Source organism: Myotis daubentonii, chromosome 19, assembly GCF_963259705.1.
Source record: "Myotis daubentonii chromosome 19, mMyoDau2.1, whole genome shotgun sequence".
Lineage (NCBI taxonomy): Eukaryota > Metazoa > Chordata > Mammalia > Chiroptera > Vespertilionidae > Myotis > Myotis daubentonii.
Window position 1 is genome coordinate 8096203 of NC_081858.1, and position 27020 is coordinate 8123222.

General features: G+C 38.1%; 1 protein-coding gene and 1 pseudogene across 4 annotated transcripts in view; both read left to right on the forward strand.

The window, feature by feature from the left end:
* The window catches only part of LOC132222158 (transmembrane emp24 domain-containing protein 10-like), a 46360-nt pseudogene extending 37166 nt beyond the window's left edge, over nt 1-9194 (forward strand).
* MED13L (mediator complex subunit 13L) overlaps nt 1-27020 on the forward strand; it is a 286174-nt gene that overhangs the window by 123858 nt on the left and 135296 nt on the right. For all 4 annotated transcript variants that reach the window (XM_059676953.1, XM_059676952.1, XM_059676954.1 and 1 more), the window contains exon 3: nt 21346-21430. In XM_059676953.1, coding sequence (XP_059532936.1) covers nt 21346-21430 — 85 coding nt within the window. The remainder of the gene's footprint in view (nt 1-21345; nt 21431-27020) is intronic.

The following is a 27020-nucleotide window of genomic DNA, read 5'->3' on the forward strand; positions in this document are numbered from 1 at the left end:
ATGATTGTATTTTTATCTCCTTTAGAGATTACATGACTTCACTTTGACCCTACTTACTGGATGAAACAGTCACAAATCCTAGCCTCAAGGGGAAGAGATACAGATGCTACCTCTCAATGGGAGGAGTGCCGAAAAATTTAGAGTCTTGTTTTAAAACTGTCATATCATGTTATATAAAGTAACATCATAATTCTGCCTCCATTGACCTTCTAGCAATAGTTTTATTGACTTCATAGCATTTACCATGGATTGGAATAATTTTATAAAATAAAATTGTTTTTTATCTGCCCCTCAATTGAAATGCAAGTTTTATGAAAATAGGGATCTTTTCCCTTCACTGCTAAATTTGTAGCTCTAGAGTAGTGTCTAGTTCATTATAGACACTCAATAAATACTTGCAGGATGAATAAATACTATGTGAATTAAAGCCACATATCCAGTTTGTATTAGAGTAGAGACCATCCTAGTAGCCTTTCTGTTATATTTCTCATAAAATTTCCCATATTGATAATTATGTTATAAATTATAAATTAAGTATTTCATTTCACTGAATCTCTATATATCTTTGTTTATGTTGTACATAGTAATGAAATCATGTAACTTTAAAATTCAGTCTTTTTTACTGTTAATATACCACTTCTAACTTAATGGTTTATCACCCAAAGATGAATCATTCTGATTGTTTTATAGCAAAATTAGTGTGAAGTATTATAATGGTTTTGTTTTGTGAATGAGGTACTGAGTCTGTTCTATCTGGGACAATGGTGGTACTGGATGAGTTCCTTAGTTGCAAAAAAACCCAGCTTTTTTTATCATGCCCATAGACTTGGGAGGCGGGGTCAGAACTTCAGGCACAGCAGCAAGAGGGACTACTGAGTTTGTGCTCCAGGAGTCTAGGGATCCTCTGGAAAGACTCCACACCTGGGAGGGACTCTGTGGCTAGGCCTGATCTCCTCGGGAGCTGGTTGTTTTACTCCCATAGCTGGTCGTTGATGCTGGCTGTTGGCTGGGACCTCAGCTGAGACAGTTGGCCAGAACAACCACAGGGGGCCTCTCCAGCTCAGTGGTTGGATTCTAAAAATGAGTCTTCCAAGAGGCAGGATGTGGAGACTGACAGTATCTGGAGCTTTGACATGGTCACTTTGGCCAAATTTTGTTTGTTGAGGCAGTTCCAAAGAGCCACCTGGATTCAGGGGAGGGGACATAGACGTACCACTTGAGAGGAGACTGACGATATCACAACGTAAAAAGATCATTTAAGATAGGAGATGTTGTGACAGCCGTCTATGGAAAGTAGGCTGTGTCCGTCTCCAAAACAGCGCCTGCGCCACTGGTAGGCAGAGGTGAGTCACGTGGGCCTGCCATCTCCTTCCATCTGCCCATCAACTCCCTCAAGTGCCTCCGCGAGGAGATACACAAGGCCTGCTAGTGACCGGCGCATACAAGATCACCGGCCAATCTGGGGGCGCTGGCGGCCTGTGCACCCACCTCAAGATCACAGATCTGTTGGCCATATTCTTTACTCCAAGGAGGATGCAACCAAGGGGAAATTTGCCTTTACCACTGTAGATTATGACATGTTCGAAGTGTGTTTTGAGAGCAAGGGAACAGGGCGGTTACCTGACCAACTCGTGATCCTAGACACGAAGCATGGAGTGGAGGCGAAAAATTATGAAGAGATTGCAAAAGTTGAGAAGCTCAAACCTTTAGAGATGAGGCTACGATGCCTAGAAGACCTATCAGAATCTATCGTTAATGATTTTGCCTACATGAAAAAGCAAGAGGAGGAGATGCGCGATACCAGTGAAGCAACAAACACTCGGGTCCTATACTTCAGCATCTTTTCAATGTTCTGTGTCATTGGACTAGCCACTTGGCAGGTCTTCTACCATCGCGCTTCAAGGGCAAGAGGTTGATTGAGTAATAAGGCCTGCTCTCCTCCCACCTTTATCTCAGCCTACAGAACATCACTGGGACGTGCCTGGCCTAAGGCATCCTATCAACAGCACCATGAAGGCATGTTGGAACTTTCTTGCCAGAACTGATGTCTCTTGGTGTGGGAGGACATGGGTTACCACCTACACCCAACAAGTCTTTGAGGGACTTCTTTTTAGCTTGATAGGATTTGGACTGGTTTGCAACAATAGGACTATTATTAGAATCATCTGTGACAAAAAAATAGGGGTTACCTAGATAATGCCAAAGTCAGCATTTATACTGGGTTTCCTCATGTGATTTGTTTGAACCATGATTTCTTTCCTTTTCCCACTTGCTCACCAGTTTGGACTTCCACTCTAGTTCCTTTACCAAGATTTGAATGACCGTGTGGAACTTGTTTCATTCTCATTGTCCTCTTTGGATTTCTGTGTGAAAACACCCTTAACCTTATCTTAACCGTTAGCTGAAATGTTTAGGTAGCTTCTGGAGGTATCCTTCCTTAATTTTATATCTTGTAAAAGGGTGATGGATGTTACACCTCATAGAAGTGAGCTTTGAACTACAGATAACTCTTCTTAAAATTGTTCATTTTAGAGATTTAAAACATTCGTGCTCAAAAAAAAAGGGAATAAAAAAAAGACTGTGTCAAACTGGTGAGCTGTAATGTTGAGAGCCTGTCTGTATCCAGAGGCCTCAAATTAGTCACTGTGATCCTGGAGCCTGTTAAGGCCAGTTTTTTGTTGTTGTTGTTGTTGTTTGTTTGTTTTAAAGTAGAGTTGTAGTATCAACTTGATCTATAGCTATGCTGGTTCTAGCTCTTCTCCACACATAGGGAGTCCCAGATTGTTAGGAGCTCGTATTTCTTTTTTTCTCTTTTAAATTTTTATTTAAAATGAGAGAGGAGCCAGGGAGGGAAGAAGAGAGAGAGAGACAGAGACATCAATTTGTTGGTGCACATATTTATACATTCACTGGTTGATTCTTTCATGTGCCCTGACCCTGATGGGGGATAGAACCCACAATCTTGGTGTATCGGGATGACGCTTTACCTGAGTGCCTGGCCAGGGCATCCTATTTATACTCTTATTTAGATTGAGCCTTTGTATTAAAAGTCCTACAGGCAGGAGGAGAGGGGGAGGCCTAGATTTGGATTCCAGTTGAGGCAGTGCTGACAGAAAGGGTGATTGTTGCAGGGTAAAGTGCTATGTTTTATGGATGCACCTTGGGAATTTGGAAACAGGCTGCTCATGTAGTAAAATAGAGAAGTGTGGAAGAAGAAGAAGAAGAAGAAGAAAAACTATAGGACCTACCAGAAGTCAGATCTAGTTTTGTTCAGTTGTGATAATGGCCTCTATTAGTTGGAAATTTTGCTCCTTCACTTATGTTCCTTCTATCAAATTACCAAGGATTTGTCTGTTTATGCATTTATCACTATTAGTAAACCAGATTTACTCATGGTTGTCCAGAATCCCTAGTTCTTATTTTTCCTAATTAGAGAATTGGTACTATGCAGCAGGTAATGTTGAATTCATTTCCCCCAGTTAGTGTCCTCCCCCACCTTCTCACCCACCTTGTAGCTCAGGATTGGCAAGTAGTGAAATTGTAAAAGGAGCAAGCAGAAAGAAATGAGCATAAAGAGAACCTCATTTCCATGTATAAATAGCATACTTAATTTGATTATAAGACATTTACTCCAAGTGTTAATATTGTGTAGTATCCTAAAACAGTATTTTAAAAGAGATTTTGTGCTTTAGAGTAAAAGAATAGCATTACATTAGAGTTGTTGCAAAAATGACAAACTAATCCTCTTCTCAATCACTTGAGTAAATTTGGCAGGTTCCAGAGATGTGCAAGTAAAATAATATGGCCATACTTAACTTGGTGCTGATATTTCTAAATTGTGATTGCATTGGGATTTTGAATGTATACACATGCACACACACTTATATGTATATGCATAAGTATGAAGATTTTAAAGAAAAAACAGAACCTAAAACCTGGAGTTTTATCTCTAAGCATCTGCTAAAATTGACAATTCAGTAAATCAGTGTCCAGCATAATGCAGTTTATTTGATGAGGATTATTGAAGGAAGTATCAGTATAATATGTACATAGTATTGTAGCAAAACTATGATTTTTTTTTTCTGTTTTGCAGAAAGAATTAAACATACTTATGTTAGTGGAAGCTGCCTTTCTAATTCTGAATCTTAAAATTTTTTTATTGATTGATTTTTTTTTTTTTTAGAGAAAGAAGCATTGATTTTTTGTTCCACTTGTTGATGCATTCATTGGTTGATTCTTGTATGTGTCCTTGTAATCTTGGCATATCAGGATGGATGATGCTCTAATCAACTGAGCTATGTGGCCAGGGCCCTCTAATTCTGAATTTTTAGATAGCCTTTTCTCTTTTTAGTAATATGTGCTTCACTGGTCCACACTCTATAGAAAGTGTTTTATTATTTTGTGTATAATTTCCATAAGTAATCACTCCCTTTACTTAGACTCTTTCTGTCCCCTCCAAAATAAACATTAGAATTGGAGGCATACAATTCTAGATTATCTTTTCCAATGGTTCACAACAGGGGCTATAAGAGGGGAATGGAGAATGAGGAGGATTTTGTCCCCTCAGGACATTTGGCAGTGTTTGGATACATTGTTGGTTGTCACTACTCAGGGTAGGGTGCTGCTGGCATCTAATGGGTAGGCCAGAGATGCTGCTGAATATCCTGTAATAACAAATCACTCCCTTACAACAGAGAATTCTTTTGCTCAAAGAATTCTTTTGCCCAACTTGTAAGACCTGAAAACCAAGCCCACAATTGATACTTTTTCTATGTACCTGAATATTTCTAGTTAAACTGGTCATGAAACTCTAATAAAACCTTTGAGCAGTATATATTTTTCATGTGTTTTAAGTGAAAAATGCCACTTTAAACATATTTGTCCTTTTCCTGTTCTTCTATTCAGTTCTTAGTTTGCCCAGTTTTGTCTTTTTTTTTTTTTTTTTTTTTTACAGTAGCATAGATACTTGCAGAGAGCTTACGTTGTACAATAATCCCATGTTCAACACCCACAGAATTGTCAAAGGACTGCATGCAGCTACTTACTGAATGCCAGGATTGCCTCCATTGTCTATTGTAGGACTTCTGTAGTCACTAAATTATCAGTCCCCATACAGTACATCACAGGAAGTTGGCAGATACAATAATCCATCTGTTATCACACCCATCAAGTGCATTGGCTCAGAGGGAAACGCTGCAGATTGGAGCTCAGTGTGTGAGAGAAGTAGTAAGATTCCAAGATGCTTATCATTCTTTCCAGAAAGTCCTTTCTGGCCCTTTGATGAGATTGACTTGCTCATTTCTAAAACTGGCTTTCAGTTTAGCTATCATTACATTTTTATTAATATTTTCAGAAAAACTAGACATATTATCAAAGATACTTATTTTTCTGAGAATGAGGTTTCAGAATATCATTTCCCCACTTCCCCAGGATATTCTTGGTCAGATTGTCATAGAAATGAGCAGTGGAAAATTGAAACTGCACAATCTGGGGAGTTTTATTTTTAAAATAGTTCTTAACCAGAACTATAGTGAAACAAGTATGAAACATTTTTATGTTATTCCAATGTGGCAAAGACTTCTTTAGTTTTTTCCCCTCAAACTTGAACAGTGTGATCAGCTTCAAGAAGGAGGCTGTGATTTTCATAGTTTATAAGAAATGCCTAGGTAGTTGCTTGTGAGTTTAAGAAACCCACTTGTTTCCTGGAAAGTCTGAGATAATTAATGATACCAAGATCGCTTATAGTCTCTGAGATCTTTCAGACAAAAGCATTGATGCTGTGCTCAATGGTGCTTTGAAGTTTTGGCGACTACCCTGGAGGTAAATGGGCAACTGCTGATGCTTCCTATCTTGTGAATAGTCTTATTTATACAGGGCTTCCCTTGGCAAGGCATAATGTCTGGTTTGGGGAGGCAAAAATCCACTTCCAAATTACTGTCTGTGTATTATATGTCTTTGACTTAATTTAAGTTCACCTTCAAAAGGGCAAAATAGTTAGAGAGAAAAAATTAAACAGGACAGTGTATGACTAATTAAAAGTTAGAAGGAGCCTTGTTTTTTTCCAGACTGAAGATACAAAATGAATATGAATAGTGAATAGTTGCTTAATCAATTCAAAAGAGCCATTGTTTCTTTTTCTTCTCTATTTACCTTAATTTTTAAGCATTGCTGATGAAAATAGGATTTTTAGTAATTTAGTACAGAGTATATATAATATTTTGGTTATTCCCAATTAGATTAAAATATATCTTTTAAATTGCCTCTCAAATTAAGAATTTATCGCTGATCATATATCTAAGTTATACTTGATTTAAAAATTAATTTCTTCTAAAAATTTTTTGAGAGTCACAAAAATTGGGTGTCCATGAATAGGCCAGAGATTCTACAATATTTTTCTACAAAATGTTTTTTTTGCATGTTTTGCTCTGCCTTCCTCAACCCCTAAAGACAAATAATAGGTTCCTGGGCCTTTGTAGATGTGGCTTCAGATAATTACATAGAGACTTTGGCTAACTGTACCTAATAGAATGGAACAAATAACACATTTACCGTATCTTATTATTTGTTTATTCACGTAATGTAAAATGGGAATTTAACCACTTAATGTTAGCCCATAATTATGTAACTTTATTTTGTTATTCCAAATTTGATGAACATGACTAATAGTCATTAAAAATTAGAGGACATTATGGATTTAAAGCAATGAAAAGGCCTCATCAGTAATAACAACAACAACATGCTATAGAGTTTATAACTAGAACAGTTATACTAGGTAAGACAAAGAGTTAATTCTGTTTTTAAATGTTGTTTATTGGGATGGAAGTTTTATAATTTAGAATTGTCTGATTTTAACACACAAAACTCATAGGCTCACTTTATGACAGTAACTGCTTTAAATTGTGATAGTTTATTGTCATTATTGTAAGGCATTTTAATTTAATACATTTTTCTTGATCTTTCCCTCAAGAATTTTCCTCATTAGTCATTCTAATCTTGCTAATTATCATAGGTTCAAATAAGATCTTACTTTCATGACATCTTTCATCCGTACTTGTTTCTACAGAAATGATTTTGTGCTTTAATTATGACCCTATTTGGTTTCCATGGAAACAATATCAAATCACAACTCTGAGAATGTGTACAGCTTTCCTTACATTATCAGTACGGAAAAACCTATGTCTTTTATAGAAGTGTATATTTTGCATAGTGTCAGAATTCTTAGACTCATACTATACCATGCTACTATGTGCTGTATAAATCTTTTGTCTTAAAAGTTTAACATTAAATTGTCTTTACATGGTAGGTTGCCTTTTGCTCCACTTTGAATGTTTTCCCTTGTGGAAGGCTCTCTGCAGTATAGTAAGCACACAAGTATTGCCATTCTCCTCCTGCATCTGGAGGTGGCATTTTTCAGTGTGGGTGAAAAGACAAGTAGTAAACAAATACTTTCATATGGTCCTATGCTCCAAAGCAATTGATAAGAGAGTAAGTGACTGGGAAAGGGCTACTTTAGTTAGGGAAAGCCTCTGGGAGGACATGACATTTGGATTGAGACTTGAGAATAATCCAGCCAGATGCAGGGAAACAAGGGCAAAAGCCTTGAGCTCACTTTGTTGGAGAAACAGAAATAAGGCCAACGCTGCTGAAACTGTGTGTGTGTGTGTATGTGTGCATGTGTATATATTTCAAATCAGGTTGTGTCTGTGTAAATAACTGATCTTAGATCTTCATTTCCCAAAGCATTTAGAGTTTTCAAAATTGAATTGTGTTAATGCAGAGGAATCTAGTAGTTTTGAAACACACCTATATGAACTAAAAATGTTGGCATTGTTGGAATATTTAGGTCATTTATAAGTTTCTGGCTTTGATTTGGAACTACTTAGCTTGTTAAACGTTTTGGATAAAGACAACTTTTTTCCCTGGAAATGTTTCAATTTAAAGTATTGAGAATCATTTATTGCTTTTCAATAAGTTGTTTAAAAAAACAAAACAAGCAAGTTATTTTTGAAGACTTGAAGGGAGAATTAGACATTCTGGCTTTAAAAAGTAAAGAATAATAAATTTGTGATTCTTCTAAGTACCAGATGAATATAATAGAAGCTCATGCGTCAACCAAGTAGTTATTACTAAGAATTAATTTCAGTTAAATTTTTAATAACAATTTTTGTAATGACATGTTTGATATTGATTTTTCATACAGACAGCGGGGAAAGCTTATAGAAGTAATTTTTGATTAGTTTTGGGGAGTCATGCTTTTTATACAGTACAAAAGACCAGAATAAGAGAGGGAGACCTGGGCACTTTTAGAGTAGAAAAATAGATGTTATCCTCTGTGATAAGACTTGTTACTTTAATTTAAATGATCAAATTTTAAACTTGTGTAATTCTAATGTAGTGTGGTGCATGTCTATTTTCTCCTCAAAGCACACTGTGTTTGATTGAATGCACATGAGAGCTCACTGGTGTACCTGGAGACATATGAAAGCTAGGTTGTAGGTTTTCTAATTTCTAACCTGGTGTGGTAGCACAGGTCAGAAAACTCTAACACCCAACAGCTAAAACTTGCCCGAGCATTTTTCTGTTTATCAACTCTTGTTCCCTCTACATAACCATTTTTTTTTAAAAAGCTATTTGAGGTCTCAGAGTTTGTGAGCCAGACCTAACCTTTTTCTATTATTTGTTTATACTTGGTCCTTTACTAATTTAACAGAATTTCACATGTGCAAATTGTTTTGCTAGTTTTGTAGCACATTCTTAGTATAAAATACAATAATGTTGTATAGAGAACTTTAAAAAAGAGCCTAACCATTTTAAAAAATGTTTAACTATACAGAATCTGCTAACCTTTCAAAAATACTTTCAGTTATTTTGGTTTAACTATAATCTTTCAATTCCTGGAATATCCTATATAATAAAAGCCTAATATGCTAAGTGTCTGACTGTTTGACCAGTTGCTATGATGTGCAGTGATTACCAGGGGGAAGATGCTCTGACCAGTAGGTTAGCTTGCTGCTGGGGTCTGGCCAATAGGGACTGGGCGAGATGGGCCAGACACACCCTGGAGCCCTCCCACAGTCCCTCCCTGGGCCCAATAGTTCACCAGTGGGGTCCCTCAACCTGGCCTTCACTCTCTCACAATTCAGGACCCCATGGAGGATGTCAGAGAGCAAGTTTTGGCCCCATACCTGCAGTCCAGGCCTAAGGGACCCCACTGGTGCACAGATCCATGCACCGGGCCTCTAGTGTGTGTGTGTGTGTGTGTGTGTGTGTGTGTGTGTGTGTGTGTGTGTGTGTGTACACACACATTTTTTTCCTGTTGACTACCAAACTCACCATAAACAACCACCAATCCTATATAATAAAACCCTAATATGCAAATAAATCAAATGGCGGAATGACTGGTCGCTATGATGCGCACTGACCACCAGGGGCAGACGCTCAATGCAGGAGCTGTCCCCTGTAGGTCAGTGCGTTCCCACAAGGGGAGCACCACTCAGCCAGAAGCCGGTCTCACGACTGGTGAGCGCAGCAGTGATGGCAGAAGCCTTTCCTGCCTTTGCAGCAGCGCTAAGGACCCCTGGGAGGATGTCAACCTGCAGACATTCTCCAAGGGGTCCCAGACTGCGAGAGGGGGCAGGCTGGGCTGAGTGGGGGTACACTCCCCCCCCCAAGTGCCCGAATGTCATGCATCAGGCCTCTAGTAACACATATGGATGAAGCCACAAAAGACTGCAGCTGCTTGGGTGTGTGGAGAAGTGGTTTACTTTTCAGAATCCCATAAGAAAATTAACTCTACATGTTGTCAATATAATGTGGCTTGTGCTTCTCCCTTCCTGCGCTCTCCCCCCCCCCCCCCGCCCCCCCAAGTTGAAGTTAGAGCTTTTATATTTACAAATGAAACCTTTGCTAGGTGCAGTGATTGATGGAAGTTGGGGTAAATGATAGACTGATATAAAATAATTGTACATCCTATTTTTAATCAAAATTACATTTTTTTACTGTTGTATTTAAGATAGAAAGTGGGTCTTTTGAACTAGCATTTTATGTAAAGGGAAAGAAATTTTGTTGGAAAGGTAGATAACGGAAAAAGTGGAGAGGACAAATTATTTTTTAGTTCAAGTAAGATAATAGAAAAAGAGAAGGGGATTGAATTTGTAGTCCCATGGAGAAAGAAGTGGTAGGTCATCAAAAATTATAGTTAAAATTAAGATAAAAACATTCTATAATTTTTACCTCCAAAGAATTGGATATATAGAATGAGATTGCTTAATAAGGATCTAGTCTATTTGCCATAGATAGTCTAGCTTAAATGCAGGCTGAGGTACCCATTAGGTCTCAAGGACATGGCACTGAGCCTCGTCTAGAGAAACCTTTGTGTACAAAATCTTCATAGTAGTCATCTTTCTCTCGCTTGCAGATATTTTTGCTACATTTGCTATTCTAACCTGCAGTTAAAAAATAATTACTGTGTCAGTATGACTGGCAGCTCCTATAGGAAAAATATGTTGTCTCTTAATCAAAGGTGATTACAGTTTTTCCTGTCTATAAATGCGCTTGTTGTGTAACGAGAATGCATTAGTCTCAGACTGATGTACGAAATGAAAGGCAGCAAGAAGCAGCACCATTGTTACCACTCCAGGCGTGTCTAATGAATCGTGTTTCCATGTTCTCTCGGTCACGCCGTGGAGTGCCCTCAGCCAGGGCTAAGCCTCCTGTAAAATGGTCTTTTAGGTTATTGTAGCAAGAACAGAAATGCTGGATGAGTGGGGCCGGGGAGAGAATACCAACAAGACAGCTGCATTTCAAACAGTTACAGCTGCAAGGATTACTCACTATAATAGCAGTGACAGACAACTGTTTGAGCTTAGTGTAAAAGGCAATTTGGGGGCTTGTCCTGTCAGAATTTTAGTAGCAGTCTGGGGACGTGTGTGTATGTGCCACACACACATGTGCACACGTGTGTATATTTCAAATCAGGTTGTGTATGAAGAGTGGAAAGGTAATATTTTTTATTTTTACTGCTCAATTGTGTCAGTGTTGAAATCAATAGTGAGTTATCCTGATGAAAGTCATTGTCTTAGAGGAAATTTAGAAAATGTTTATTTTGTAGTATTGATGGACTTAAGTATAACTGTTCTAACTGAACTACGTACTTGGTTTTCTTTTTGTTAATTAAATTTTATCTTGTGATTCTTGTCATAATGATCTTTCTTTCTTGTAATTTTTGAGCATGTCACTGTTTTAAAGCATATAGTTGTTTAATAAATAATAGCAGCCTTATTTTAAAAATCTTTCAAATGTGATGCATGCTTATAGAGGAAATGCATGTTCATTGAAGAATACCTGGGAAATACATGGGTAAAGAAAAGTAATTGTTCCGACAACCTAAGAAACTGTTAATTTTGATGGATGTTCATCTAGGTCTTTATTTGTTTATGCTTACTATATAACAAAATTAAGAGTATATTAATAGCTTTAAAGTGTAAAAAAGTAATAATTATCTAAAAATCTTTAATAGCAGTAGCAAATGGGGCAAATTTTGTCCTTAGAAGTCAGTATCAGCCATTATGCAACTTTTCCTTTTCACTGTGTAGCTATTAAAGTAACATTGTGGCTGTGAAAGTAACATTGTAGCCTGACATTTTTCTGTGGCACTTGTCTTTTGAAGGTCTTGTTTCATTTATCTAGAAATTTAGTTTTATGGTCTCCTTCAATTTAAAGTTTAGTGGCTTTACATGGAGTCCTATGATCCATTGAAATGCTAACTTGGGTCATGTCTCAATTGCTACAATGCTGCGTGGAAACCATCATTAAAATTCTGGTTATCTTGTAACTGGCAGAGAACTCATGCTGTCAGGTTCCTGAGTAAGATATTATACTGTTAAGATTTGAATCACAACTCTGTTTCTATATGATGAATATTATTAGTGTTCATAATCATTTAAAGTTGCAAATTGGTTAAAATAAATGAATCATTTTGATATACATCTTCTCATTTGATGACTTGACATTGGGAAAGTTAAAATCCATTTTCAACATAGATTTGTTAAGTGATGACAAATATTCTATACCCACAAGCTATTCAAGAAAGCCAGAGCTCTAAGTGGGCTGAATTTGATATAAGTAATAAGCCCATTTAGTTATTAATGACTTCAAATATAGATTTTACAAGCCAATCGATGGTGGTGTAACTGTGATCAATCAATAGTGTTGTATGTAATTGGATTTTTTATGGGTATAATGCTATTTTTCATAATTAATATAGCATTATGCTACTTTGCTATAATTTTTTGTAAGTTAATTTTAAGAAAACAGATACTTAAAAATTCTCTATATATTTATATTTATTTCATTTTATGCAACCCATAAAATAAATTGATAATGTTTTCTTATAATGTCTTCATAGAGTAATTCTTAGGTAGTACATTGAACAATTAACAACTTTTTAAAAAGCTGGTCTATTTATATATTGCAGATAAAGATGAAAACAAAGTCAGCGGGGCAAATTGGTGTCAGGGCTGCTCTGTCTTTAGCAGTATGTCACTGAAATTTAACCGGAAAATAATATTGTTTCATGGGCCTTGCTTTAATCTATTTGTATTTCTGGAGTTTGGAGCAAAATTTGATTTTCAGTAATTTTAATGGCTGAATAAGGAGTGCCATCTCTGAAAGTGCTCCTCCCCCTCCAATATTTGCAGTAGCCAATGTGGTAACTGAACTCAATGTTCTGGATAATAGGTTTCATTAGTTTTGATGCCTAAGGTAAAAAAGCATTAGGTGGGAGTAAGAAATGTTTTTGATGTCTAGACCTTCATTTCAGCTGTTGCTGCAATATGATACATTAAAAGGAAATATGTCTCATAGCTCAGAGGAAATATGTATTCTTTGAAAGTAATTCTACTTTTAAACTGTGTTAGTCAGGGTGACCTGAATTCTAAAAGGATCAGCTTGAATTTCTTCAAGGTTTCACAATCTTTATGCTCCTCCCCACTCTATTCCATTCTTCTTCCTCCCTTTTTTCCCCTTCAAGTAGAGTGTGCCAGTTTCATTTGCCCAATTGGAAGGGATATCTTTCCAAGATCTCTGCTGGGAAACACAAAATCATTGAAGTATATGCTGCTTTGATATTTTGCCATATTGACTTTTTCCCAGACACTTTTATATGGTTTTTCTTTCAGAACACTTATTAATTCTGCAAGGAGCATGCTTTGCAAAGTTGATAGTTTTGTATTATGATTTGTGAGGACTTGGAAAAATAATTTGGGCACTGAGCAATAATTACTGCTATTTAAATTTTCATTTCTTCTGCTAAAACTTTTATGTAGTACTTTTGCAATTTAAATATTTGATTGTATATTACTATTTTTAAAAAAGTTGAATAACAGCAATTTAAAATATTCTGATTATAGCTTTTACAATACAAATGAGATAACTTTTCTCTTTGTAAATAGGCAGCTGTGGCAGTGCTTAGTTTCATTTTTCAGTTTCAGTGGGGCCGTCATAAACAACAAACAGTAGGAGAAGATTTTAACTTAGGAATTCTTTGCTTTACCTGATTCTTGCCACTCAATTATGGTACATACATTTTAGGTCTCCGTGCTTTTTCTTCTGAGCCTATTAACAAAATTTTAGAAAAATTATCTGCTATTATATGTAAACTAGAGGCCTGATGCACAAAATTCATGCACGGGTAGGATCCCTAGGCCTGGCCGGCAATCAGGGTCGATCGGGGCCTTCCGGCTGTCGGCTGGGGCCTTCCTTCCGGCTACCAGCAGGGAACTTCCTTCCCCAGTTGCTGGCTGCTGGTGAGGGCCTTCTTTCGTTCTGCATCACCCCCTGGTGGTCAGTGCACATCATAGTGAGCGCTCGAACTCCAGAGGGGACACTTTGCATATTAGCTTTTTATATATAGAGATAGATTTATGATTATAGTCTACAGAGACAGTCTGCTTGCAACTTTATATTCTGAAGTAATTAATAAGGATTTAAGTTGAAACTTGGAAGATCAAAAGAATTAGAAGGGCTTAAAAAAATGGAGTTAGTATACCCTGGGGAGATTGTAGGTTTCATAAAGACAGGCGCCAGCACCTGCAGGTCTCATCAACTTTTTGGCAGTTGCTTTTCTACTCAGTCCACCTTGGAAGGGAGATAGGGGATTAAGTAGTAAGTGCATTGTATGTCATTTATAGAAACTTAACCCTTAACCTAGACTAACTACTTTCTGGACCTCCCCCCTCACTCCCCCAGTCCTAAAGGATGCTTTCTGAAGAATCTCATATCAAGTACATGAATTGTTAGCTTAAATTTTACCTTGGGAGTAGGGTGTCTCAAATAAATTAGTTTTAAAAGCTATTATGTGATTTTTCTCTGACTTTCCCATGGAGCTGTACAAATAGATGGCAGAAGCAATTTCAGTTTTGTTTAACTTTTGAAAAGGTTACTTGCAGCTATTAGAAAACATTAATTTAAAGTGCAAATGGTGGATCCAAAGGATAATTTAACTTCAGTGTTGAAAGTTGCTTTTCTAGTCAGTATTAAGAGTAAAAGGAGGGGGATGAGGTGAGTTAACACTAACCCTGTGGAGAAGTATGGTTTCACGGAAGGAACATGGTGTTAGAGTTAGAAAACTTGGGTTTGAATCTCTTCTTTGCCATGAATCCACTTAACTAAATATAAAGATTTTTTAGGTTGACGCTAATACAAATGAAATTTGAAAAGTATGTGTACACATAATATCAGGTCAACTGAACACATGTTATGAGTATTTGAAATGTCCTAATCACTGCAGCTATGAAAATAAACTCTCTTGATGAGTTTAATTAATGGAATAATTCATATGTTTACTATTTCTAAAAGTAGATATAAAATCCAATTAGCCACTGAGTGTAGTAGCTATGTTTAACTGTAGATTCTTTTTAAAAAATATATTTTTTTATTGATTTCAGAGGAAGGGAAGGGAGAGGGAGCGAGAGACAGAAACATCAGTGATGAGAAAGAATCATTGATTGGCTGCCTCCTGCACGCCCCCTACTGGGGATCAAGCCCGAAACCCAGGCATGTGCCCTTGACTGGAATCAAACTCTGGACCCTTCAGTCCACAGGCTGACGCTCTATCCACCGAACCAAACTGACTAGGCCTAGGGCGACTATATTCTTGAACTGAGTTGTGTAACTTTGGGCAAGCTTAAGATTTTTAAGCCTTAGTTTTCTCATTTATATAATGGAGTTTAGAATGCACTGTATTGGTCAGAATTCTTAGTTGCAAACTAACAAAAGGAGTTCCTTAAAAGAATTGTTCACACAACTCTTTGGCACTTCTAGGGTCAGTGCTGCATAATTGGTTTGATGAGAAACTAGTGCTATCACCAAGCACTAGATGCTGTGTACCTACGCTACTTTAGCAGCAAACTTTATCTTTCAGCCTCTACTTTTAGTGCACACGGGAAGATCTCTGTCCTTACACTCCCTTTGTGTCACTAGATCCAGAGTCAGAGATGCATGCAGTAGCATCTAGTGAAGTTGAGGATGTATATCCTTGCCCACATTGTAGGAAGGTGTGGAACAGACAGAATCAGTATCTTTAGCTCCTATTAGAGTGACCGGCCATCTTTGACTCCAACCAGAATTCATGAAGTAGCTAATTCCCAGTGACAGGAAGAAGTCAGATGCTGAGTAGCTAAAGTGAATGTCACATGTCCTTCACTTTGACTCATAGTGTTGTGGTGAAAAGTGCTGTCCCACTGATTTCCAGTGTCCCTTAGTTAACGACCCCTCCCACCCTTCCAATAGCTGGATACCTTTGTGAGCAGTTTATATGACTTTACGTTTGCACTTGCAAGAATGTCATATGAATGACTCACATAGCATGTGGCTTTTTGAGTATGGCTTTTTTTTTTTTCACTGAGCATACAATGTTTGATTGTATCACTAGTTCCTTTTTGTATAGTATTCCATTGTATGGGTTTTCTACTGTTCATCTTTTCTTCAATTGAGGGATATTTGGATGATTTCCAGGATTGGGCAGTTATGATAACAACAATGATAAGTATTTGTTACAGTGTTTCATGTGAACATAAGTTCTTATGCTACTTGAATATATACCTAAGAGGGATATTGCTGGGCTGTATGGGCAAGTGTATATTTAAGTTTAGAAAAATGACCAAAGTCAACTTTTCCAAAGTGGTTGTACTATTTTTGTATTCCCATCAGAAGTATATGCCAGTTCCAGTTATTTTTTGTATGCTCACTGGCACTTAGTATTTTCAGTTTTTCTTTTAAGCCATTTTAATGGGTGATAACTCGTTGTGATTTCAATTTGCATTTCCATGATGACTAGTGATGTTTTGAGCATCTTTTCATGTTTTTATTTGCCATTCATATATGTTCTTTGGCAAAGTGTTCAAATCTTTGGACCATTTTCTAAAACTGCCTTTTTTTCTTAGTGTTGAATTTTGAGATTTTTAAAAAAATCAAAAATAGCGTATTATGAATACAAGTCCTTTAAAGTACGTGTTTTGTAAATGTTTATTTCCCTTCTCTGGCTTGTCTTTTCCATAGCTTAACAACTTATTCACGTCTTTTGAAGAGCAGAGTTCTCCAGTTGATGAAGCCCTATTTAATTGTTTTTGCCTTATGGATCATGTTTTGGTGTCACATCTAAGAAATCTTTGCTTAAACTAAGCTTATAAAAAGTTTCTTCTATGTTTTCAAAATTTAATAATTTAAAGTTTTGCATTTTGTTTTATGATCCATTATGAGTTACATTTATATATGGTATGCAGTAGGGTTTAAGGCTTTTTCTTTTTATTTTTGGTATAGGGATATTTACTAATTCTGGTACCATTTATTGAAAAGACTTTTTCTGATCACTGAACTGCTTTTGCACCTTTGTTGAAAATAAACTGACCGTATACTTTTTCTGGACTCTATTTTGTTCTATTGATCTATATATCCTTTCTCTTATACCACACTGTTTTATCTATTCTAGCTTTATAGTAAATCTGGAAATCAGGTTGCATAAGTCCCTCAAGTACAACATTGTTTTTACTATTCTGATTTCTTTTTCTTTTTTTTCTTTCACTTAGATATATAGACTGTGCTTGTCTATTTCTACAAAATATCCTGCAGAGATTTTGATTGGCATTCAGTTGACTCTAGATTGTTTTGGGAAAAATTGACATCATAACAGTAATGATTTTTCTAGTCCATGATGAATACATGCCTCTGCATTTATTTGTCTTTTATTTTTTTCATTAATATTATGGTTTTCAGCATATAGATCTTGAACATAATTTGTAAGGTTTATATCTAGGGATTTCTTATTGTTTGGTGCTGTTGTAAATGATACTTAAAATTTGTTAACTTCTAATTATTTATTTCAGTATATAAATATGACTGTCTTGTGTCTATTGACCTAGTATTTTATGATCTAGCTAAATTCAGTTTTAAGTTTAATAGCTTCTTTTGTTGATTCTTTAGGATTTTCTGGTAGTCATGTCTTCTGTGCATAAAGAGTTTTATTTCTTCCAATTCATCACTGTACCTGGTGTCATTTTTTCTTCCCTTACTATATTGGCTGAAATTTCCACTGTAAGTGGAATAGGAGTAATGAAAGCAGACATCCTTGCCCCAACCCAGGATCAAACTCACAACCTAGGCATGTACCCTGACTGGGAGTTGAACGTGCAACCTTCTGGTGCACGAGTCAACACTCCAACCAACTGAGCCACCTCGCTTATTATTCTATTTTAAAGTATGTTTGAAGATTTTAATTTTAAAAGGTTTTTAAAAAAAGTGCAGAATGGGTGTTACCAACTTGGAAACAGCTGAGCACTCATTTTACAAACTCTGCATCACCAATACTTTCTTTGGCACAAAAGACTATTATGTAGAGAAACACAGACACCAGTGACTAAGTTGAGTGATTCATAAGAGCTGGACTTCGAATGTTGATAAACTATTGGGAATTTTAAACTTATTTCTTTGAATATATTATTTGTTTTATGTACAACAATAATTAAAAATATATCTCAATTTAAAGCTCTTTAAATAATTACAAATTAAATATTCTAAGTGTTACGTACCATGTTATAGTTTAACTAGAGGCCCGGTGCACAAAAATTTGTGCACTCGGTGGGGAGGGGGGATCCCTCAGCCCTGCCGGTGCCCTCTCGCAGTCTGGGACCCCTCGGGAGATAACGACCTGCTGGCTTAGGCCTGCTCCCGGGTGGCAGAGGGCAGGCCCAATCCCTAGGAGCAGCCCCTGGTCGGGCTCAGAGCAGGGCTGATTGGGGAGTTGGGCGCCGCCACCTGTCATGCACAGCAGGGCGGATCGGGAGGTTGCGATGCCACCCTCAGTCACGCTCAGGGTAGGGCCGATTGGGGGGTTGGGGTGCCACCCCCTGTGATGCACAGAGCAGGGCCAATCAGGGGGTTGGGGCGCTGCCCCCTATCACTCACAGAGCAGGTCCCATCAGGGGGGTTGGGGCTCTGTACCCTGTCACGCACAGAGCAGGGCCCATCAGGGGGTTGGGGAGCTCCCCCCTGTCACACACAGAGCAGGGCCGATCAAGGAGTTGAGGAGCTCCCCCCTTTCACTCACAGAGTAGGGCCGATAGGGGAGTTGGGGCACCGCCCCCTGTCACACACAGAGCAGGGCAGATCAGGGGGTTGGGGCGCCGCCCTCTATCACCCACAGAGCAGGGCCGATTAGGGGGTTGGGGCGCCGCCACTGTCACACTCAGGGCAGGGCCGATGGGGAAGTTATGGCTCTACCCGGTCACACACAGAGCAGGGCTAATCAGGGGGTTTGGGCGCTGCCCCCTGTCACGCTGATCCCAGTGCCGGGAGGCCTCGCGGCTCCGCTGATCCCGATGCTGGGAGGCATATTACCCTTTTACTATATAGGATAGAGGCCTGGTGTAGGGGTGGGGGCCGGCTGGTTTGCCCTGAAGGGTGTCCTGGATCAGGGTGGGGGTCCCGCTTGGGTGCCTGGACAGCCTGGGTGAGGGGATGATGGCTGTTTGCACCTGGTCACACACCCTTCAGAGTGGGGGTCCCCACTGGGGTGCCTGGCCAGTCTGGGTGAGGGGCTGAGGGCTGTTTTCAGGCTGGCGGGTGACTGAAGCTCCCAACTGCTCCTTTTTTTCTTTTTTTTAAATTCTGGGCCAGCTTTAGCTCTGAGGCTTGGCTCCAGCTCTGAAGCCTCTGCTGCTGAAAGCAGGTATCTGGTTTGTTTGGGTTCTATAATTGTAACACTGTTTCAACTCCAGCTCTGAGATCCCGGCTGACTGAAAGCAGGTTTCTGGGGTTTTGTTTAGCTTCTATATTTGTAACAATGTTTCAAACTGCAAGCTCAGAGGCCGGCAGTGGCAGGCGGGGAACGTTGGCTTCCTCCATCACTGAAGCAAGCAAGCCTCATGTTCGCTTCAAGCTGCTTGGCTTCCGGCCGCCATGTTGGCTGGCAGTTAATTTGCATATTGCCCTGATTAGCCAATGGGAAGGGTAGCGGAGGTACGGCTAATTACCATGTTTCTCTTTTATTAGATAGGATTGGCAGCTTCCTCCCACCGTTCTACCCCCAGTGACATATAAAATAATGATACATCTTAAAATTGATCATGTTTCAGAATCAGTAAAACACATTAGGAAAGCAAAGAAAAGCAATTACTATGGGATGTTTCTTTTATTGAAATGTTAGTTGTCTTTCTTACCTAGTGAAAGCTCTACCCAAAAGATAAATGTGTGAGAACAGAGATTCATGACACTTTCAGAGAATTGTAAAAAACTTTGGGATGCTTTGTCTTTAACAGAGACAATCTTTTGCTATCAGGAATGTTTGTTTACTTGTTGTATTTTATTTTAATTTCTGTAGTTATACATAAGAGAAAATGTTTTCGCCAGAGGTTGTTTTGGGAAAATTTGGTAAATCATGAGGAGCCATATAGGCAGGAAAATAGTTATCTGACATATGAGGATAAAAAATATTTATGCAGTTTTATCATTTTTACAAAAAGTCCAATAAATAAAACCTATGAATGTAAATACACTTCTTCAAATTCTACCAGATTGGAGAATATGGAGATGCATTTTAAGATGCCAATTAGTGTGATAAAAGCATTAAAGATGTATTGTGGATTTAACACGTGTTTTAATTCTGTCAGAATTTTCGCTGGTGAATGCTTTTGTCAAGATAGCAACGAAAAGGGACAAAATTTTCTTCTACAAATGTCGTTTCCATCCTTCCAATTTTTTGCAATCTTGAATTGAACTAATACAATTTGAAAGAAAATTAGCTATCTTCTCTAGGGCGTTTTATATATTTTTATAAATGAAAAGATGTTAGGAATGCATGGGCAATGTTAGTCTGTTTGATTCTCTTGGTGTTAGAGTTACTTGTGGCTTAATGTTATAATATATTTCAAAGGCAAGTATTATTTCTCCAAATGTCAAACATTCATGCAATTAGGAGTTCAGTGTGGTGAGGGTCTGGGTGGGGGTGGGGGGTGGATGCAGACTAGAGGGGTCAATGCAGAAAAAAGGGGGACATTTGTAATACTTTCAACAATAAAGATTAAAAAAGTAAAATCTTAAAGAAATTACGAGTTCAGGAAATAAATTGATGTTACAATAAGATTTAATTTCCTGACATTCTCCCTAAAATCATGTCCTTAAAATCCTATTCAGATACTGCCTTCAAAACATTTAAAATTTTTGTATAACTCTGACATTATTGGGTATTTTTTCCTTTTGATTTTTCCTGTAAAAAACTCAGTATTTAAAGTTATTTTAATGAAACTCTAACAAAATTAGTCTTTTCGACAATATAAAGTAGAAAGATTGAGAATTTCAAATGATTTTAAACTCAGAATAAACAGGGTTTTAAAAAGTATATATTTTTATTGCTTTCAGAAAGGGAGAGGGAGAGAGAGAAACATCAATGATGAGAGAGAATCATGGATCGGCTGCCTCCTGTATGCACCCTACTGGGGATTGAGCCCATAACCTGGGCATGTGCCCTTGACTGGAATCGAAACTGGGACTTTTCAATCTGCAGGCCAGCGCTCTATCCACTGAGCCAAACTGGGTAGGGCAGAATAAGCAGGTTTGAAAGACTTTTATGGGAGAGGGATTGTACCATGCCGATATTTCAAAGACTTTAAAATCTAAGCATATATTTTGTTATGTATTTTGTATTTTATGACTTTAAGTACTTAACTTCCTTTCTCTGTTTAAGTTTGAGAGAGTTTATTTACATTTACTTACTTGCTTTGCTTTAGAAAACTGGTTTTAAAGTTTGTTTTTATTCGGATGCCCTGCTAACTGGTCCTTTTTTTCCCCCCCCAGTTGTGGAAGAAGGACTCTGGGAAAATGGCCTTTCCTATGAATGTCGGACGCTACTCTTCAAAGCAATCCACAATCTGTTAGAAAGGTAAGAGAAGGAACAGCATCAAGGTGATTTTGAGAAACCCAAGTTTAATGCTAGATACTTAGAGGGTTTCCTGTAGTTCTGAAAATGCTTTCATGCAGTTTTATAAAAATAAAATTATAACTCTCTTGTGTTTTTTATATTGCTATAATTTCAAAGTTAGAGAATTTTCAAGAATAACACAAATAATTCCCATATATCTTCATACACAGGTTCACCAGTAGTTTTTGTTTGCACAGTTTGCTTGAGAATTAAAGTGGTTGCTTGTCCTAAACAACCTCCGCCCCCTCCTGTGTGTGTGTGTGTGTGTGTGTGTGTGTGTATTTTAAAAAGTTTCCCTGAACCACTTGAGAGTCATTTGCATACCTGAGGTGGTTCTAAGTACTTACCAGGTGTACCGGTTAATAATGCAGATTTTTTTCAATAGATGGAGTTACACATATTTTGATATATATGCGATTTGATATGTATGCAATTTTGTTGTATTGACAACAAGCTTCAAAAGCTCATATATCAGATTTTCTGAAGGTGTTAACATCATAGATATTTTTACGCTTAAAAATGTAGAATTTCATACCAAAAAAAAGAGCATTTGGGAGGAGTTTTAATTCATTATTTTGAAGAAGAGTGCTGCTGAAAGCTATCATATACGTCGGGAAGCTTACGGTGAATATGCTTCATCTCAAGATCCTTGTGAACGCTGGTTTAAACGCTTTAAAAGTGGTGATTTCGGCCGAAACCGGTTTGGCTCAGTGGATAGAGCATCGGCCTGCGGACTGAAGGGTCCCAGGTTCGATTTCGGTCAAGGGCATGTACCTGGGTTGCGGGCACATCCCCAGTGGGAGATGTGCAGGAGGCAGCTGATTGGTGTTTCTCTCTCATCGTTGTTTCTAACTCTCTGTCTCTCTCCCTTCCTCTCTGTAAAAAATCAATAAAATATATTTAAAAAAAAAAAAAGTGATGATTTCGATGTGAAAGACCAAGAACGTCCAGGTCAACCGAAAAAGTTTGAAGACCAACAATTACAAGTATTATTGGGTGCAGATGCGTGTCAAACTCAAAAACAACTTGCAGAAAGATTAAACGTTGCTCAGCAAACAATTTCTGATCATTTACAAGCAATGGGAAAGATTTTAAAGGAAGGAGAAAATGGGTGCCACATCAACTAAACGAAAGACAAATGGAACACCGAAAAGTCATCAGTATAAAATGTTGCTTCAACGGCCTGAAAGAAAGTCTTTTTTTGTATTGAATTGTGACTGGCAATGAAAAGTGGATTTATTTTGAGAATCTCAAATGCACAAAATCATGGGTTGATCCAGGTTAACCATCAACATTGACTACAAGGCCAAATCACTTGGGAAAGAAGACAATGCTCTGCGTTTGGTGGGATAAGGAAGGTGTGGTGTATTCTGAGCTTCTAAAACGAGGTGAAACCGTTAATACTGATCGCTACCGACGGCAAATAATAAATTTGAACCCTGCTTTGATGGTAAAACGATCAGAATGTTCCAGAAGACAAGGCAAAGTAATTTTGCTTCATGATAACGCACCATCACACACTTCAAAACCAGTTAAAGACATTTTAAAAGATCTTACCTGGGAAGTATTAACCCCCTCGCTGTATTCACCAGACCTTGCTCCTTCAGATTACTACTTTTCCCATCGATGGCACACGCAGTTTCTGAGCAGCACTTCAAAACGTACGAAGAAGTGGAAAATTGGGTCTCTGAATGGTTTGCCTCAAGACAAGAAAAGTTCTATTGGGATGGTATCCACAAATTACCTGAAAGATGGGGGAACTATGTAGCTAGTGATGGACATTACTTTGAATAAAGCACTTTTGATGTTTCTCTTGAAATTATCATGTTTTCTTTGATTACAAAATCCACCATTATTAACCGGTACACTTAGTAGGTGTACATTTCCTAAGAACAAGGACAGCCTCTCATATAAGCACAGTACAATTAGGAAAATTAAGAAATTGAACATTGATAAAATGCCATTATCTAATCTGTAGCTCCATTCAGAACTTATCTGTTGTCCCAGTTATGTTCTATATAGCTTGCATTGTCGCCATGGCCCCAGCCACTCCGGGACTCTGGGCAATTGTGGGAAGGCAGAAAGGCGGCTCTGGGCCGGAACGAAGCCAGGAAGGCGGCTCCGGGCCAGAGCGAAGGCGGTGCCGGCAGCCGGGGGAAGGAAGGCCCATTCTTGCACGAATCTTCATGTGTTGGGCCTCTAGTGTTTTCTATAAAAGTCCTCAATTTGAGATAGTTTCCTAATGATTATGTTATGCTATTGAATACCATACAAGTGATGCTGTGTAGGAGGTCCATGATTTCAGTATCCTATTTTTAATATTAATGTTGATCACTTGTTTGAGGTGGCATTTTACTAGTTTTCTCCACTGTAAATTAGTAAGTACTTATTAACTATGACCTTTGTTTTAAGAGCTCAACAAATGGTTAACCGCTGTTAATATCAGCCAATAGAAGTATTGATACTATTTTCAGAGTTGGGCACAATATTAAAAGTCAACCTGTTTTCCCAGGTATTGGAATCCCATTCTATAATATTCTTTCTATGTGGTCATCTGTTCTTCCCTTGAGTACTTGTGGTTATGTGAGCACAGTTTCCCAAAGGAGGGCTTTTCATATTTAGAGAGCACTCATTGTTAGAAAGTCTTTCTTAAGCTGAGCAAAAGTCTGTCTCCCTGTAACTTTTATTTCTTTATCTTAGTTCTTTTCTTTGGTGATCATATATAATTCATCCGATTCTATTTCCATGTGGTCCTTATTCTACAATTGAATCCCTCACCTTTCCTTCAGCCTTCCAGGTATTTCTCTAGTCAGTTCCATTCTCTTCATTTTGGTTGCCACTGGCCTACTTTTAAGATATGTGTTTCATGAAATATTGCAGTGATCTCTTTTACCAACCAGGTTAGGCTCAGTAATGCTTCAGTAACAAAAGACATGGAAGATCTTACTTTATAACAATTGAGGTTTCTTTCTTTTTCTTTTTTTAAACATATTTTTATTGATTTCAGAGAGGAAGGGAGGGGGAAAAAGAGAGATAGAAATATCAATGAGAGTGAATCATTGATTGTCTTCCTCCTGCACACTAACTATTGGGGATTGAGCCCACAACCTGTGCATGTGCCCTGACCAGGAATTGAACCCATTGAACCCTGACCTCCTGGTTCAAGGGTCGACCCTCAACCACTGAGCCACACTGGCTGGATGAAGTTTATTTCTTGCTCGTGCTGCTATCCACTGTGATTCCTTTACTGCAGCACTCTCTTGCAAGCAGGAATCTGCTGATGAGGCAGCCCGTTCAAAGACTTGTTGGGCTGTTTGCAGAAGGCAGTGGTAAAATACATAATAGCCCCTTGAAGGCTCTGTTCAAAAGTGGGGTATGTCATTTCTGCTCACATTTTACTGACCAAGATATTTGCCACCAAAGTCAAATGGATGAGAAAGTAAAATCCATTAGTAGGGGGTGCCAAAGTCACATGGCCAAAGGATGTCAGTGAGAGAAGGCGCGGGATAGCACACGTTTAGGAAGAGGATAAAATCTACCATACCTGTCAGTTGAGGTCTTCTCCCTTCTAATAATCTATCCTCTAATCAGGTGCTAGTTATATTATTTAAACACAGATATGTGTCTAAAACACAATTATGGATGTATTTATACATGTTTTTAAAAACTGAGCCATAGTGGCTTCTTTGCGTATTTTCTTCAGTTGTGATTTAGAATTTCAATATTTGAATATTTAGGTCTTCCAACTTTTATAATTTTAGACCATGTTTATTTTTTCTTTCTTCTGAGAAAGTAACTGTGCTTCCTATTTTCTTAATGATCGATTATCCCTTTTTGGCAAAATGCCCAGAATGATAAAAGATCATTAATTTGGTTTTTACTTATATAGAATCTCTGCTAATTTGACTTGATTCTCCTTCCCCCTTCCTTCCTAAGTTTTTAGAATAAAACATAAGCTGATTTTGATGGAAAGGTATTTTTTCACCCTCAAACGTGAAAATCATTGCTTTGCACACAATAGAAGATTACATGGGTCTTTTAATGCTGTTTTGCTCTATTCTTTCCACACTTACTTAGGGAGACTTTAATCAGTGGATATTTAACATTTCTAAATATAATGGCTCTTCAGGGTAGTCCACTGGTGCTGCTTTCCTAATGGATTGTCAGCATATTCACCCCTCAGTAATTTATAACACAGCTGTAAAATTGCCTTTGGCTCAGAGCCTCTTGATTTGCCAGAGTTGCAGTTTAGAGTGAAGATATTCATTTGGAAAAGTACAGATAGAAATACATGAAAATTGTAATTGTAATTATGATGACATATTTGTAAATAACATATTTGTAAATTACTAGCTTTTAATGTCCTGTGGTATTGTGATCCAATAGAGGTGATCATCAGAGGGTAAATGAGCACTGTCTTTGGATGTGTTGAGTCAAGGATTTCAAAATAGTAAATATACGGGGTGGGCAAAGTAGATTTGCAGTTGTAATACAACTAAATAATACAATAATTAGTGAATAATAATACAAGAATAAACTCTGTGTTTTGCATACTCACAACTGTAAACTTTCTTTTGCCCACCCCTGTATTCACTAGACCACAGTGGTAGGTTCAGCCCTAGGTGAAGAAATGGCGATATAACATTGCAACATTGAGAGTCCTTGAGTATAATATGGTCACAGGAGCAGGACATGGTTAATCAGTGAGATCCCATTTTACTGAACTGTGACAGAGTGCAGTTCTCTAAAGGATAGTAGGAAAATGAGTCTTTAGACCTAAGTGGTATATATGCTTTAAAGCAGCAGTCGCCAACTGGTGGTCCATGAGGTGCGAAAGATTGGTGACCGCTGCTTTAAAGGAAGAGACACTAGACATTACAGACACAAGTGAATGAAAGCACATGTCTAATTGTGAATGAATAGAGAGAGAAACATGTTCACCTTAAGATAATCAATTTATCTACTTATTTAATATTTTTTGGATGGAAAAATTAAGACTTTAAAAATTTTAAAAAGTAAACATTTTTTGTGGTTCTTTGGAATTGCACTAGAATGAATGTTTCATGCGAGAGTAGGCCTACAAAAGAGCCTAACCTTAAAGAGATTTTGGAGAGGATGGGAATAATGAAGTGTGTTTGGCTAGAGGAGGGAGCATCCACTAGCAGTGGTTCTCAACCTTCCTAATGCGACCCTTTAATACAGCTCCTCATGTTGTGGTGACCCCCAACTGCCGGGGTCCAACCCCAGCAGGTCCAGGGGTCCCCAAAGGTGTGGACGGAGTCGGCGAAGAAGGAATGACACGGAGATAGTGTTCAGTTGATCAGCAGCCTAGCCAGGATCTCTAGCCCGGATCTCCAGAGAGGTTCTGCTTCGGATTTCCAGCGAGGTTCTGTAGCCATGTTCCCTCGCTAGGTTCTCCAGCCAGGTTCTGTCCAGGCTCTCCAGTCAGGTTCAGTGTCCAGGTTCCAGTCAGGTTCTCCTGCCAATCTCTGTAGTCAGGTTCAGTCCAGGATCCCTTGCCATGTTCTCCCGCTAGGCTCTGTCTCTAGGC